This window comes from Tasmannia lanceolata, unplaced genomic scaffold, assembly GCF_043159265.1.
Source record: "Tasmannia lanceolata isolate RefF3 unplaced genomic scaffold, GAP_Taslan_0.1 ptg000008l, whole genome shotgun sequence".
Taxonomy (NCBI): domain Eukaryota; kingdom Viridiplantae; phylum Streptophyta; class Magnoliopsida; order Canellales; family Winteraceae; genus Tasmannia; species Tasmannia lanceolata.
In genome coordinates, this window is record NW_027518685.1 from 48955832 (window position 1) to 48973805 (window position 17974).

General features: G+C 44.7%; 1 protein-coding gene across 1 annotated transcript; it reads left to right on the forward strand.

Moving 5' to 3' along the window:
- The first annotated feature begins 2153 nt into the window (after positions 1-2153).
- Positions 2154-3446, forward strand: LOC143883019 (uncharacterized). Its single transcript, XM_077386389.1, has one exon. The coding sequence runs from the start codon at positions 2154-2156 to the stop codon at positions 3444-3446; it is 1293 nt and encodes a 430-aa protein (XP_077242504.1).
- Positions 3447-17974: the final 14528 nt, after the last annotated feature.

Genomic DNA, 17974 nt, shown 5'->3' on the forward strand with positions numbered 1-17974 from the left:
CTCATGCAAAAAGGGCAAGAAGGTAAGTTGCCCGACTCAACAAAAAACCCCTGTAAGAAGCGGTATTTACGGCTCAATGCCCTCCGCTCAAGGGCAGTATTGTAATCACACCATAGGAAAAATTATGAATTTGCCCTAGCACATCCAACCACTATAAATAGAGGTAAAACCCGAAAGGTAAAGGACATGATTCCCAAAACATACTATTCCTTTTGGGTTTTTTCTTATCTGTTGTGGTCACCGACTTAAGTATCGAAGGGTCTTCGCGGAGGATCCCCTCCGCGTTGGTCTTTAACCGTTCTCTCGTGTGTGTAGGACAAAGGAGTGGGGACAGATCAAGGCCGTCTATCCACCCTTCATCTCCAGCTCAGCCATAACCAAATTTTGACCGCAACAGATTGGTGCCATCCGTGGGACCCGAGCACAAAAGTTTCTAAGGGTCCAGAAATGGCAGGAGCTCGGAGGGGCGCACGCTCCAGCTCTGCCCGGGGGGCACGGTCTAATCAAGGGTGCAAGAACACCAGGAGACGTGTGGCATCTCAAATCGTCATACCTCCAGAAGAGGACCGATCTGGACATCTACCAGTTCAATCTCCACCAACGACCACCCCAACGACAGAGCAGTTCAACACTTTGGTCCAGCAAATGATGACCTTAGCAGATCAATACCGGAGCTTGGCCGAGAACTTCGCCGCTCAACCAAGGCCGGGAGACGGGCCTCAACAATCGCGAAGGACATCTCGCGCGCGGGCAGAGGAACCTAGACGAAGAAACCACCGCTCCCCTACACCGGAGCGCCGACAGAGAAGATCAGCGCGCTCCATGACTTCTGCACAAAGAAATGAAAGACAGCAGTCGAGGTCTGCGGAACACCACCCTCGTGAAGAGGCGCATTCCCAAGGACGACCTCAGAACCATTATCCTCGGAGGACCCCGAACAGTCAGTCAGGGTCCACCTCTAACAAGCTCCGCACAGAGCCTCTAAGAAAAACCGAGAAAGGTCACGCCCGACCCAGCAGCGTCGATCGGAAGCTGAAAGAGTTTGATCATCGCCTAAAGGACCTCGTTAAAGAGTCCTCCTCCAGAGACAGGAGGCCCTTCAGTAACAAGCCACCGTTTACCGAGGAAGTTCTACACGCCATTGCACCGCCGGGGTTCAAAATGCCACAACTACCTCAGTACGATGGCATGACAGACCCCGTGGACCACCTTGAAACCTTCAAACCAATGATGTTGATACACGGAGTGTCGGACGACTTTATGTTCAGAGCTTACCCAACGACGCTGGTCGGAGCGGCCCGAGATTGGTACTCAAGTCTCCGGCCAAACTCAATCAAATCCTTCGAAGAATTCGGAGACCAACTAGTCAAACATTTCCTCAGTAGCCGGCGAACTCGAAAGACAGCTTCATCATTAATGACGGTAAAACAACATGCAGAAGAATCATTAAAAGAATTCATCGCCACATTCAATCGAGAAGCTTTGCAAATACCAAACTTAGATCCATCCGCGGCCATGAACGCCCTCCTCTCGGGAGTGAAATCTGTGGACTTCAGAATGTCCATCGCAAAAAAAGCCCCTACCTCCCTTGCAGACCTTCTCACTCGGGCTGAGAAATACATAACGGCTGAAGAGACGCTGTCTGCGCTTAACCTCATTCCTGAAGCTAATAATAATGTTAAGCACAAAGTTCGGGAGGAAGAGAGGGACACGTCAACTCTGAACCAAAGGAGCCGCAAGGAAGACAAAAGTCAGAGAAGAGACGAAAGCCCCAAGAAGAAGGAAGTCAGGTACACCCCCCTCAACGCGCCGAGGAGTCCGATACTCATGGCCATCAGGGACGAGCGATACTTCAAATGGCCTGACAAGTTATTCACCAAGGGAAGTAAAAGGGATAAATCAAGATACGCCAGTATCATCGAGACCACGGGCATGACACTGACGAATGTCGTCACCTCAAAGAAGAAATCGAGAACCTGATAAAGAGAGGCCACCTCAGAGACTTTGTGAAAAAGAATGATCGTCCAGTGGAGAGAGAACCATCTCACAAGACCCCAGAACACTTGAGCCCAGAGCAGTCGCACATTCGGGAGCATAGAAGCCCCACCAGAGAAAGCCATCCCCCTTGTCTTGCTGGGGTCATCAATACGATCATGGGCGGCCTAACGGCGGGAGGAGTCTCGAGTTCAAAACAGAAAGCATATGCTAGACAAATCAGCTTGTCCCATGTCCCTAGCAAGAAGCCGAAAACAGACCAGATCATATCCTTCTCAGACGCAGATCTCGAAGGGGTCCTAATGCCTCACAATGATGCGATGGTAATAGATATGATAATATCTAACCTCCTGGTGAAGAAAGTGTTAGTCGACAACGGAAGCTCAGCTGACATCTTGTACTATCATGCGTTCAAGCAAATGGGGATTCCAGAAGATCGCCTAAAGCCTTTCAACTCCCATTTATACGGTTTTTCAGGCAACATCGTACCAGTCGAAGGTTCTATAGAGCTCCCTGTTTGGATCGGCAATGCCCCTCGCCACAGCTTTGCAATGATAGAGTTCTTAGTGGTTAAGGCCCAATCCACTTACAATGCGATCTTGGGGAGGCCCGGGCAAAACTTGCTAAGAGCCATCACTTCAACCTACCACCAAAAGATGAAGTTTATCACCCCCGAGGGCATCAGAGAAGTCAGAGGAAACCAGATCCAATCCCGGGAGTGCTATGCAACGCTCCTGAGGGGAAAACCTGCTGCCGAATCACTCCCAATCGAGATGTTCGACCTCAGAGATGAGGCCCAGGTAATGAGAAACGAGTCAGTCGAAGACTTGGAGAACATTCCACTCTTCGAAAGCGGAAACGGAGAAAAGGTCGCTAGAGTCGGATCCTCGCTTCCAGACAACCTTAAGATGAACTTGATCAAGTTTTTGAGACAGAATTCGGATGTGTTCGCCTGGTCACCCGCAGACATACCCGAGATTGATCCAAAATTGAGCATCCATAGGCTCAACGTCGATCCTACCAGCAAACCGGTGAAGCAAAGAAGAAGAAGTTTCACACCAGAGAGGCAGAAAGCTATAGGAGAGGAAATCGAGAAGTTACTCCAAGCCGAATTCATCGAAGAAATACACTACCCGGACTGGCTGGCCAACGTCGTCATGGTCAAAAAGTCTAACGGGAAGTGGAGGATCTGCATTGACTTCACCAACCTGAACGAAGCTTGCCCGAAGGACAGCTACCCACTCCTGAAGATTGATCAGCTCATTGATGCCACATCAGGACACGAATTACTCAGCTTCATGGATGCATTCTCAGGATACAATCAAATCCGAATGTACGACGAGGACATCCCCAAAACGGTGTTTATCACGGACCAAGGCTTGTACTGCAATAAAGTCATGCCTTTTGGTCTGAAAAATGCTGGGGTGACGTACCAGAGGCTAGTCAACTAGTTGTTCAAAAAGTAGATCGGACGAAACATGGAGGTATATGTGGACGACAAGCTCGTCAAAAGCCTTCAAGCCAGCCAGCACGTCGACGATTTGGAGGAATCATTCAAAATTTTAAGGCAAAACAACATGAAGTTAAATCCAACCAAGTGCGCCTTCAGAGTAAAGGCGGGAAAATTCTTAGGATTCATGGTCAGCCAGAGGGGCATTGAAGCAAACCCCGAGAAGATACAGGCCGTGCTGGAGATGAGTTCCCCAACTACGATCAGAGAAATCCAAAGGCTCACTGGGCGGATCACTGCCTTAAGAAGGTTCATTTCAAAATCTGCAGAGAAGTGCCTCCCCTTCTTCAAAGCTCTGAAGGGAGTTAAAAATTCTCCATGGACCCCAGAATGTCAGATGCCTTTGACCAGCTGAAAGCGTATCTCACCTCGCCGCCTCTGCTAAGTAAACCAGAGCCCGGAGAGCAACTCATTCTTTATCTGCCAGTCACAGCAAACACCTTAGCTGCTGTCTTGGCACGAGAGCACAGTGGACAGCAGAAACCGGTGTACTATGTCAGTCGGATACTCCATGACGCAGAGCTCAGGTATCAACGGGTTGAGAAAATAGCCTATGCGCTAGTACTGACAGCTCGCAAGCTGAGGCCATACTTCCAGTCGCACACTATTGATGTCTTGACAGATCAGCCATTAAGACAGATACTACACAAGCCAGACAGCTCTGGGAGGCTGGTAAAGTGGTCTGTAGAGCTCAACAAATTTGATATCCGCTACAAACCACGCCCCGCCATTAAGGCTCAAGTATTGGCGGATTTCCTAGCTGAATGCAGCATACCAGGTGAACCCACTAAAGGGGAGGAACCAGCACTTGGCAAACCAGCCACGGAAAGGGAAGCAATAATCTCCCAGAGGCTGGACTCTCCAGAACCGTTCGGCGATCCCGAATGGAGCCTCTTCGTTGACGGCTCCTCTAATAAGCAAGGGTCTGGGGCTGGGCTAATACTGACCGGCCCAGACGGACTCTCAATCGAATACGCGCTTCGTTTCTGTTTTAAAGCCTCCAACAATGAGGCCGAATATGAAGCCCTCATTGCGGGGATGAAGTTAGCACTCGAGGTTGGAGCAGACGACCTGCGAGCTCACAACGATTCCCAGCTAGTCACCCACCAAGTCCTCGGAGAATATGAGGCTAGAGAATCCAGGATGTCAAAATACCTGACGAAGGTAAAAACCCTCGCCCAGATGTTCAAAAGATTCGAAGTTGTCAAAGTGCCTCGAACAGAGAATGCAAAAGCCGACGCCCTCTCAAGATTGGCCTCGTCGGGGTACACAAACCTGGGAGCAGTGCACATAGAAGTATTAAAGAAGGCAAGTGTCGATGACAGGGACGAAATAGTTTTACATATCAACCAAGAACCCTCGTGGATAGACGACATTGTTGAGTACTTGAGGAACGGGACGCTGCTTGAAGACAAAAAGGAATCTCGTAAGATCATCCAACGATCTGCTCGTTTCACTCTTCACAGAGGCGAACTTTACAAAAGATCATATTCTTGGCCCTATCTAAAGTGCCTGGGACCCACTGACGCAACCCGCTCACTTCGAGAGGTCCACGAGGGCATATGTGGGGAGCATTTGGGCGGAAAATCCCTTGCTCACAAGATACTCCGAAGAGGATACTACTGGCCTACTCTCAGAAAAGACGCGTCGAAGCTTGTAAAAAAATGTAAGAAATTTCAAAAGTTCGCCGTGACGGACCATCTCCCTGTAACATCCTTAGCCCCGATCCTAAGCCCAATTCCCTTTGCAATGTGGGGAATGGACATTTTGGGATCTTTCCCTCCAGCTAGCGGGCAAAGAAGGTTCGTAGTCATTGCAATCGATTACTTCACAAAGAGGGTCGAAGCCGAGCCCTTGGCAAAAATTACTGAACAGAACATCATGAATTTCTTCTGGAAAGTGGTAGTTTGCGGATTTGGTATTCCCAAAATCCTCATCACCAATAATGGCAGACAGTTTGACAATGCCAAGTTCAAAAAATTCTACGCAGACCTTGAGATAGAGCAGAGGTTCACATCGGTAGCCCATCCCCAGACTAACGGGCAAACCGAAGTAACTAATCATATCCTACTGCAAGGGATAAGAAAGCGATTGGACGACCACGAGGGGCGATGGGTCGACGAGTTGTATCATGTCCTCTGGGCATATCGAACGCCAGCAAGAACCGTGACAGGAGAAACACCCTTCAATCTAACCTTCGGAACGAAGGCACTGATTCCAGTAGAGATCGGTGCTCCCACCCTTAGAAACGAGTACTTCAATGAACATCTCAACCCAGAAGGATTAAGGACTAACCTGGACCTACTGGAAGAGGCAAGAGAAAGGGCGGGAATCAGGATGGCGGCATACCGGCAGAGGGTAGCCAGGTACCACGATACTAAGGTCAAGGAAAAGCTACACCGGGTAGGAGACCTGGTGTTAAGAAGAACTGCTATCTCACAACCCACAAAGGTGGGAAGCTCACCCTAAATTGGGAAGGTCCGTACAAAGTAGCACGGATCATCAGGCTAGGGACCTACTGGCTAGAAACACTGAACGGTCAAACGCTCCCCCATGCCTGGAATTCCAAGAACCTCGGGAGGTTCCATCAGTAAGAAGAAAGAGGAATTCGGTGTAATTGACCCAGTTGTGTAATCAGCTTTTGTTTTAACAATGAGAATGAACGCTTAAATCTTCACTTACATGTCCACCCAATGGACAAACTCATCATATCAACGGTTGGAGGACGGCCAATGTAAGGTCGTCCGCAAGTCTAGCCAAACCCTATATGAGGGAACGTTTGAGGGAATCCAAAAAATCCCAAGTTGTAGCTCGTATGGATCAGCTCGTCCACCCAATGGACAAACTCATCGTATCAACGGTTGGAGGACGACCAATGTAAGGTCGTCCGCAAATCTAGTCGAACCCTATATGATGCAACGTTTGAGGGAATTCAAAAAATCCCAAGTTGCAGCTCGTATGGATCAGCTCGTCCACCCAATGGACGAACTCATCATATCAACGGTTGGAGGACAGCCAATGTAAGGTCGTCCACAAATCTAGCCAAACCCTATATGACGCAACGTTTGAGGGAATCCAAAAAATCCCAAGTTGTAGCTCTTATGGATCAGCTCGTCCACCCAATGGACGAACTCATCGTATCAACGGTTGGAGGATGGCCAATGTAAGGTCGTCCGCAAATCTAGCCGAACCCTATATGACGCAACGTTTGAGGGAATAAAAAAAATCCCAAGTTGTAGCTCGTATGGATCAGCCCGTCCACCCAATGGACGAACTCATCGTATCAACGGTTGGAGGACGACAAACATAAGGTCGTCCGCAAATCTAGCTAAACCCTCTAAATCGCCGGTAATGCACAGCCATGAGAAAGGACGAACTAAGAATCAACCAAATTAATAACACAAGTCATTTTCATTGACGATCTGAAAAGATACATAGTGGGCTTCTAGGACAAGTTACAAAAGCAAAATTACAGCCCGGTAGTACAACTCAGGCATCGAGGTCATGAATAACAGGAGCAGGGTCGGTGTGGGTCGGAGAGATTGGCATGTCCTGGCCAACCTCCTGGGCGCCATCAGTACGAACCGGAGAGGTTGCCAAGGCAACCTCCTCTTCACCACCTTCATCCCCAGAAATGAAAACATCATCGATCATGAATCCAAGATCATTATACTTCTCCTCCACCTTCCGTTTGCAATCGTTAAAACCTTGCTCATAAGCAAGGGTACTGAAGTCGTACATGGCTTCCTTGTACCCTTGCGATGCCTTGAACCTGTTTAAGGCCTCGGCTACTACCCGAGCCTCCTGGTCCTCTTTGCTCTTTAACTTTGCCTCGGCTTCTTCAGCTCGCCGCAGGAGGTCTCCCGAATTGTTCCTCTCGTGGACTACCTTCTCGGTCTCTGCCTTAAGGTCATCGCGAAGCTTCTTGATTATTTCATCCCGAGCCCGAACGTCGGCTTCGAGATTCTCCTTCTTCGACTCCAAGGAAGCAACATTGTTGTTTAGATCGGTGATGGTCTCACCGACCAAAAAAGATTGGTGCATCAAAGAACCACCGTACACCATTGCCTGAACAGAAGACCAATTCAAAAAGGTCAAAGGACGAGCAAAAGATCTGTACGTAGAAAAACAAGCAAACCAAACCACAACTTACACTGTACATAGAGGAGGCCCATCCTCTTCGAATAAGGTCCACGGGCTGATGTTTCACCATGGCAATATCCTGCAGAAGGCGAGCCTTGGAAACGATTTCATAGGCAACGTAAGTATCCCCGACGCCGGTGTCCGTCTTATTGACATTCCAGTCCGGCTCAAACACCTCGTTAAACTCTCCAGCTGGACGTGATGACTGGCCCCCAGGAGCGGGCTGAGCCAGTACGGCTGTGTCGCCACCGCTAGGGGAGGTTCGAGCTTCAGATCCTATCTGGGACTCGCGCAAATCCCTTATGGCCGCCGGTGACTTCCCAGCTGTGGTAGGTCGTGGGGGCACCTCTATACGAGGAACCTGGACCGGGGGCGGCTTGGCGTTACGCGGATCTAGCCTTGCAGGTAGTGCGGTGGACGAGGAGGCCGCGCCTCTCTTTCTTTTCTGTAAAGCTCTTTTCATGCCGGCCTGATCAGCAGCATCCATCTCTGCCAACAAAAAAGAACCACATGAGAAAGAAAACAAGGAATTTAAACAGAAAAATTTCCTAAGTCACAGCTCGGCCTATGGACATTCACGAGCTTCGATAAACGAGCTTATCTCGCCCCACTTCAAGAGCCTTTCTTCTGTAAGTTCGGCACAGTCAACCAGATCATCATCACAAAGATCCTTAAAGATCGACGACTCTTCGGGACTCAGCTGAGGGACCTTATTGACCTCGTCTACGTACTGGTCCCTCCATCTTGTAGTAAATGGCCAGTTCACTCCAGAACGGACAAAAACATACTTGTTCTTCCACCCGTGAATGGAAGTAGGCAAGTTACAAACGAGCCCCACACCGACCCGCTGGCTAAAATACATCCAGCCGTACTCCTTATGCCTCTTCAAAGAGACACACCGGCGGAACAAGGTGATCGTAGGATTCACACCTCTTCGTTTCATAACAAAAATGAAACTGACAAGCACGCGCCAAGGGTTCGGAACTATCTGGGTTAGGGCAAGACCATAGTAATTCAAGACCTCTACAATGAAGGGATGGACGAGGAATCTAAAACCACCCTTCAAGGTCTCTGTGTACACACTGACGTCGGGCAAATGCGAACTCGCCCGCTCCCCAGACCGGGGCAGCCTCAGCTGGAGTTCCAAAGGGATGTAAAACTCCTCCCTAATGGACTCTAAATCACTAAACTTCAGCAAGCTACGCTCATGATCAGCGACGACCCTATTTGCCTCAGGGGCGGCTACTATGGCCTCGGCTCTTATCATGTTGGGGCCCTCTCGCTCATCTAAGACAGCGACCTCTCCCGGGGGATTGGCCCGTACTTCACCAGTGACACGCCCCCCAGTGGGCGAAGGAGATCCAAGGTCGGAAGACATAAAAAGGAAGAAAAACCAAATCAAAACATGCACGGTGACAACCTACAAGTGGAGAATACCTACTTGGAAACGAAGAAAAACGGGGTTTTCCGATCCTGAAAATAGAGAATGCCGGACTCCCAAATGCATCCGGATGAAAAATCTTGGGTAGAAATAGAAGGTAAAGGTGAAAATGTGGATTCACCTTAGCATTAGATAAGCGGTGGGTGAAAATCGAGGCCATAACCACGCCCTCTCGATCCTGCAAATCGGCGCCACCCACGTGTCACGATTGGATTACCTGGCTCCAAACCGCCATAAACTCTACTCCCATCACAATTAGTACCCCAGGACAAAGACGAGTCCGGCCAAAAGAGCTCGTCGAGTAGCTGCTGTTGAAGGACGTCCAAATAGGAAGGTCGTCTAATACCTTATGGCCGTCCATAAATCCTAAGTTGTAGCTCGGCCAAAGGAGCTCGTACAGACGAGTCCGGCCAAAAGAGCTCGTTAAGGACCTTCTGTCAAAGGACGCCAAAATAAGAAGGTCGTCCGAAAATTCAGCCGAACTTCATATTTTGTAGCCTTTCAAGGATTCTTCAAAATCCTAAGTTGTAGCTCGGCCAAAGGAGCTCGTACAGACGAGTTCGGTCAAAAGAGCTCGTCGAGTAGCTGCTGTTGAAGGACGTCCAAATAAGAAGGTCTTCTAATACCTTATGGTCGTCCAGAAATCCTAAGTTGTAGCTCGGCCAAAGGAGCTCGTACAGACGAGTCTGGCCAAAAGAGCTCGTCAAGGAGCTTCTGTCGAAGGACGTCAAAATAAGAAGGTCGTCCGAAAATTCAGCCGAACTCCATATTTTGCAGCCTTTCAAGGATCTCCAAATAAGAAGGTCGTCTAATACCTTATGGTCATCCAGAAATCCTAAGTTGTAGCTCGGCCAAAGGAGCTCGTACAGATGAGTCCGGCCAAAAGAACTCGTCATGGAGCTGCTATTGAAGGACGTCAAAATAAGAAGGTCGTTCAAAAAATCAGCCGGACTCCATATTTTGCAACCTTCCAAGGATTCTTCAAAATCCTAAGTTGTAGCTCGGCCAGAGGAGCTCGTACAGACGAGTCCGGCCAAAAGAGCTCGTCAAGGAGCCGTTGTTGAAGGACGTCAAAGTAAGAAGGTCGTCCAAAAAATCAGTCGGACTCCATATTTTGCAACCTTCCAAGGATTCTTCGAAATCCTAAGTTGTAGCTCGGCCAGAGGAGCTCGTACAGACGAGTCTGGCCAAAAGAGCTCGTCATGGAGCCGCTGTTGAAGGACATCAAAATAAGAAGGTCGTCCAAAAAATCAGCCGAACTCCATATTTTGCAACCTTCCAAGGATTCTTCAAAACCCTAAGTTATAGCTCGGCCAGAGGAGCTCGTACAGACGAGTCTGGCCAAAAGAGCTCGTCAAGGAGCTGCTGTTGAAGGACATCAAAATAAGAAGGTCGTCCGAGAAAAATCACCCGGACTCCATATTTTGCAACCTTCCAAGGATTCTACGAAATCCTAAGTTGTAGCTCGGCCAGAGGAGCTCGTACAGACGAGTCCGGCCAAACGAGCTCGTCATGGAGCTGCTGTTGAAGGACGTCAAAATAAGAAGGTCGTCCGAAAAATCAGCCGGACTCCATATTTTGCAACCTTCCAAGGATTCTTCAAAATCCTAAGTTGTAGCTCGGCCAGAGGAGCTCGTACAGACGAGTCCGACCAAAAGAGCTCGTCAAGGAGCCGCTGTTGAAGGACGTCAAAATAAGAAGGTCGTCCGAAAAATCAGCCGGACTCCATATTTTGCAACCTTTCAAGGATTCTTCAAAACTCCTAAGTTGTAGCTCGGCCAGAGGAGCTCGTACAGACGAGTCCGGCCAAAAGAGTTTGTCAAGGAGCTGCTGTTGAAGGACGCTAAAATGACGAGGTCGTACAGGACCTCATGGTCGTCCAAAAACATCAGCTGGGCTCCAGATTTTGCTACGCTGGTGATATTCCAAAAATCCAAGTGGTAGCCTGACTAAAAAGGCCATCTAAGACCCAGAGGTCGGCCAAATATATATATATGTATATATATATATAATAATAATAAATTTTACTCCCCCGGACCTTAAAAAACGGCCTGAAGGAGTGGGGGGCAACTGATGGGGATAAAAATGACTACCCAATCAGAGAGCTCCACGTGTGAAAAAACCCTCTGATGCAAAAAGGGAAAGAAGGTAAATTGCCCGTACTCAACAAAAAATCCCTATAAGAAGCGGTATTTACGGCTCAATGCCCTCCGCTCAAGGGCAGTATTGTAATCACACCATACGGAAAATTTCGAATTCGCCCTAGCACATCCAACCACTATAAATAGAGGTAAAACCCGAAAGGTAAAGGAAACGATTCCCAAAACTTACTATTCCTTTTGGGTTTTTTCCTTATCTGTTGTGGTCACTGACTTAAGTATTGACGGGTCTTCGCGGAGGATCCCCTCCGCGTTGGTCTTTAACCATTATTCGTGTGTGTAGGACAAAGGAGCGAGGACAGACCAAGGCCGTCCATCCGCCCTTCATCTCTAGCTCAGCCATAACCAAATTTTGACCGCAACATCTTCCATATTTGTTCTTCATCAAAGCACCATTGGATTTCTTCACCTTTTCTTCAACATATGTCGAATTTGATTACATTGGACGATCTTCGGATTTTCTTTTGTGTATACAAGGTGTGACAAAGTGTATATCTTGGATTTGCACACCTTAGAGACAAGAAAAACGATCAACAGTTAGTATTCATCTTCCATGTAATCTAGGAACTAGAAAAGCATGCCTATGTTAGCTTTTGGGTTTTCTTTGAATATATGATGCATATGGATGTGTTTATGCATGAAATTTTGATATGATATGATATGAACGAAATTATTTAATAATCTAAATTTTTACTGGAAAATTAGTTTTATTTAATTAAAAATCAATTCTCTTAAGATTTGGGCTAAAATCAAGTTTTCAAAGCAAGTAGTCTAAATCTTTAAGTTTTTTCGAATCTGATTTTTTCTGAGATTAATTTATATTAAAAAACTAGACGAAAATAAAATTTCCAGCCTTGTGTGATTTATTTTGATGTTGGTTTCGTTCTTCGAAGATAGCCTAGAAAAATGATCTTTTTCGAAGAATAAATCCAAATATATATCAAAATAACTCGAAAGTGGATGAAACATTTTATCTGGTAGTGTTTCCAGATTATTAGATTATTCAAGAAATTTCATGAATTTATGGATTTATTTAATGCTAGTTTTAATTATTTTAACATCTGATTTAATAATAATAAATATCAAATGTATTTTAAAAGCTACGAAACTTTTTATATTATTATATTATATATATTTAAAGGTTTTTGTGGCACAAAAATCGAAAAAATCAATTTCTTTCATTATTTGTAGCCAAAAAATTGTTTCGTGTGCGACATTGGTTTTTCATGTGAAAAATAAGAATTTCCAAAATTTTTCTCTTCAAACCAGTTACATATGTTACTGGAATTATGTACAAAAATTTTCATTAATTTTCATTAAGTTTTAATGTGTATTTCGAATTTTCACGATGATTTGGTTTAGAATTTCAAGAGAATCGCTGATTTTTCAATGAAAATTGAGTTTTCGAACATCCACTGATTTTCTAAAGCTAAAATTTGGCGGTGAAATAATATTATTCATATCTAATCTACTGTGAATTTTTCAAGATTTTAGGATTACAGTATCTATTTGTTTGTGATTTTTGTTCCAAAACTGCCAAATTTTGTTAGGTTAAAAATAGGTAGAAACTCACAGTTACAATTGATGAAATTTTTACAGTGATTTTCTACGGATACAATTGTGTTACTTTAAAATTTTGAGCCAAATTGGATAATGTTTTCTATATGTTGCTTTGTAACACTATCAACCTTGGCCAAATTTTATTAAAATCATTAAAAATCCATTTTAATTCTAAGAATCGTAAAAAATTTATGAATACCATAATTTGCCACAGTGCATGTAGTCCCTAAGTTACTGGAACAGAAACCTTTAAGATCACTAATTTCGTTTGTAACTTTCCATTCTAAGTTATTTTAAAAGTGAGGGTTGTATTCATAATCGTTTACTTATTGTGATCGACCCTGGACATTTTAGCATCTAAATTATAATGTATCGTTGGCTCCGAGGTCGTTGTTCACTGAAATCCTGAGAAAATGCTAGGCAACAATATATCAAAACTTAAGTGCCGAATTGTGTAAGGGTAGAAAACGCGATTCCCTTCCATGAATGCAAACCAAGCATGGAACTTGTAAACCTTTAGAGCCTTAGATTTTCTAGAACTATAGGTGTTAGGAACTCTTAAAAAGACTGAAAATCATTAACCTGATAATTTGGGTTGATTTAACCCATGATCTAATCATTTCTAGAACCGTTGGATTACGGTCCCACCTCGTAGGAACCTTTAGAGCTGCTTTAGGAACACTTACGTCACGTCGTGTTCTAGGTTTTAGGGTGTCCAAGAGTTAGGAGTCCAGCCTCATCACGGCCGATTGCTATTATTAGCAACTAAGTCATAGATTAAGTTTACTAGATAACTCATTTTTTCTATAACACAAACCTAGTTAACCTAGGATGTAGGGCCCACCTGCATTAGTCTAGGGAGCATCATGCATTTAGACAGGATCATATAGCATCTTAGATGAAGTCCTAAGATAATAAAACGTAATTAACTTGAATTAAATAATTTCTCTAAAACTGTTGAAACAGTTTATCTAGTCTAGATCGATGTCTTAGATGAGTTAGGCATATAGCTTAGTTTAGGCGCACCGAACTACGTCGACTCTGATCCCAATGAGGCTTGGGTACGTAGGCAAATTGGATATTCGGATGGCATTCCAAGCACGAGTCGACCGCGTGAAATTCAGATTTCTTTTGTGATCCCAAGTTCAAGAAAAAGATTATATATATCAATAATAAAAATCACACGTCATTCGCGTGGGTACAAGAGACCAAGAGGGAGGCGGGTCGCGCTCCCCTTTGCGGGATCGGGTCTCACAGACTGGCGACTCTGCCGAGGACCACCTAACTTCAGTAAAATTTCAAAGGATAACTTGCTTGAATTTGATTTAATTGGTTCATAAAAACTCTATCTTATATTTTTCTGTTGCCCTTTGATAGATTTGTTTGTATGCTATGCTTTATTTTCTTATCACTTTACACTACAGACTAAATCTAACAAAACCTGAAGGCATCTTAGATTGCGAGAATTTATTGCACACACTTACATCACTTGCATCAAAACCCTTGCATATCACATGCACACACGTCCTATTTAGGAACCCGAAGTGTTATCTAGCATGGTTGACTGGGAGGTCATAACCCGGTGCCTCTGTGTTAGAGAAGCATTCCACCATTAGCCTAATACCTTTATGGTGCGTAAACGGATTCGTTGGTTCACGTACTGCTACTTTGGACACCGGTAAAGTATATCGAATAAGGATTCGCGCTAAGGGAACTCTTGGCCATACCCCTAGATTACCCCACACTTGTATATAGTACGAACACGCGTACATCACGTGTGTGAGCCTATACTAGGATATCCTACCCATTTGTATCTAGATTAGGTTGTAGTCCATCTTCCATTGGCTACGATCGGTTTTAGGTACACAAACAGAGTCATGAGTCGAGATCATTTCTCCATTCCGCTAGATTAGGATTAGGATGTGATTCCTTCAGGTAACACCAGATAAGATGTAAGAAGATTAAAAGCTTTCCTTTAAGATTAGGATATAAATCTAATCTTTCTAAAGATCCTATAGGAATAGTCTCTTCTTGATCTATCCTTAAAATCAATCTTGCGAGATCTCGCCAAATCATAAATTTTGATGTCTCTCCTAATGGTCTAGCCATACCCATATCGTTCCTCATTTCTTCTTCATCCCGTCATTTTTAAATTCTTATTCAATTCCATAATTCTCAGATTATGTAAATTCCTTCTCTCATTTAGTCCTGTCTTTCCCCATCATTGTGTCCCACCATCCTTGGTATTAGGCAATCCCAATTTGTCTAATCTCTATTATTAGCCTAGGCTAGGAAAATCGGTTTCTTAGGGTATCTAGTCTTTCTCATAGATGATTACTTTCATTGTCCTCCCTTTGGTCTTCATTTTGTGAGTCTTTGTTTAAGTCTCATTATGTGCATCACTTGGTACTCATTTTCCTATTATTAAAGGTCATGCGTCCTGTAGCTTAGGGTTTCCCTTAGGCATTTCATTTATCTAGGATAGTGTTTCTATTCTCGGTCATTTAGCCTAGGTCTTCTTTCTCTTAGATTCATTGCATCCCTAGTTTAGGGGCAATCTCTTCTTACTCTAAGGGCAACCCCTTTTTAAGATCATCTCCTAAGCCCTTCAGAGTTCATTCTGATGGTCCTTAAACTAGGGGCATTTTCCTGCACAGTCGTGTCATCGTTGTTATGTCTTATTCATTTTTGAGGATCCATCCTCTTATCTCCCATTCCTTGCTTAGTGTGTGGTCATGTTCAATCATAACAAGCTTATATCTTATATTCATTGTTTCCATTTTAGGAGCTGTTATAGGTATGTCTATTATTTTTCGGGTTCGGATTTCTTTATTATTGAAAATGAGACCTGTCTCTCCACAACCTTCTATTATTGATCCAGCTTCTACACCATCTCCTCCGTCTGCTCCCATGGCGAAAATCTCTGAAAATACCCAGTCCAGTACCATTGCCGATACCTTGGCCTTGGTTCTCAAGCAATTGTAACAGCTTAAGGAAGAGAATCAATACATCAAGGCTCAACTGAATGAGAAATTTGGTCCACCCGCTGTTAATTCTAAAGACAAAGGTCCTAGCCTTCTGGATACATTGGCGCCATTTCAAAATCCTATGGCTATGAGAATGGAAGAAATGGCCACATTGAAGCAAGAGGTATGTCAAATGAAACAACAAATGCAAATGTCTTATTCCCAGTGTCAGAATTCTGAAGACTCAAACTACCATGATATCAAAGCACAAGGTGTTGTTCGAAGGGGCTCAGCCAGTCAAAGTTATAAAAAACCTTGCAGGTCTCTAATCCATGAAAATGATCGTAGAGAATCATCTAAGAAACCAACAAGAGAATTCACCGACCTGCCAATCCCAAGATATAGTGTTTTGAGACGGGTGAGTGCAAATGAGAAAAAGGAAACCTTAGATATGGAAAACCAAAAACTTGAGCTTTCTAAGCCGGATCCAACAATCGAGCTCAGTAATGACAGCGATTCAGATGATGAAGGTTTCCTTGCATCCTCTAGGAAAAGAGAGAGGGTTTCTGAAGAACAAAATCATGATTTTGACTTGAACAAGAAGCCGATGCGTGAAAAATTGGATGTGGTATTGCCGTATGGATTCCTCGATCCCATGCCACCAGAAGAGCTCATGGAATATTCTCAGAATCAAGATCATCAGGGAATTATGAATGCTGTAAGCATGATCCCCACGGGTCAAGAATCAAAGAGGCCATTGCACATGGAGCTTATAACAAGGGCAATCTTACTCCAACATATACCAAGAAGCCTACACACGCCCAGATTCCAGAAACAGGCAATGTATCAGGCACTAAGCAGTCACACAACCCTATTGTAGTCGAATACGACCAATCAGGACATGTGTCTTAGCAAGTGCCTAAAAGGGAATTCACTCATTTCCCCATTCCCCCATCTGAGATCCTCAGGCACTGCTTGGCTTCAGGCCGCGTCACTTTACCTCCCATCAGGGCTCCTCCTAATCCCCTACCAAAAAGCTGGAGAGCAAATAAACATTGTGAATACCATAGAGGTCCTGACCATCTTACTGATAAGTGCTTAGCCTTGAAACTTAAGAACCAAAGATTAGTTGACAAAGAGAGCCTTGTCTTCCGGCAAAGGCCTAATGTTACCAATAACCAATTGCCTGATTGTGCAAAGCCGTGCCATGCAGCTTGTCCATCTCAAAGCTTAGATGTCTCTATGTTTGGAGAACACAAACCCAGTTATAATGAAGGAGATGAAATCAAAAGCACCAGCTATGATGATGATATAGCATGAGCTGGCCTTCGCCGAGCTTCCAGAACCAATTGGTTGCAGCTGTTAGAGTTTTAATCGTTTTATTATTGAGTCTAGTAATGATGTCTGGTCTAGTAATCTAGTCTTATCTTTTGAAGTTTGAATAAATTCTTATTTCAGTCAAGTCAGTTGAGTCAGAGTCTGTGCCTTGATCGGGCGAGTCTTTTTTTTATTTCAATTAAAAAATGTGAATCCCGAGCCTATTCAGGATGGGTTATAACGATGTAATCTTTTTCATTCAAAAAAGTTTGCTTTTCTAAATGTTCTAGTGTGTGTGCTTCTGACTCAAATGAAAATAATACGCCTGTCTCAAATGACGAAAAAGATATCGATGAAACTCCCCTTGATTGACAGCATATGTTCAAATGAGAGGATGAGTGCCAGGCCCAGCCTCTCAAAGGCTCTGTTCACTCGCGTTCCCAGGAGATCAAATCCCTGGAAAACACCTCCTTTTTTCCCAAGAAAGCTAAAATTCGCATGTTCACTTCTCTTCACGGGATTTTGAAGGTGCCTAGGTGGAAAATGTCACATCTGACATGGAAATTGGGAAAAATGATGCGGAAATGAGTATTTTTGCACGAGTGTGAGATTTCTTTTTCCTTTATTTTGGTGGGATTTGCTTTCCCAGGAAAAATAGTGAAAAAGGTGGGCAAGCAGTTTCTCGGGAAACCTTTTCCTGCACAGTTCCTGCGGAAGTGAACAGGTGCGGGAAACCTTTTCCTGCACAGTTTCCTTGGATTTCTTTTCCTAATGCCACCTCAGATTCCCGGGAAACCTTTTCTTTTCCTTTCCTCGGAAAACAAGTGAACAGAGCCAAAGAGGAAATTGAAATGATAAACATTGGCACAAAAATTTTAATCCA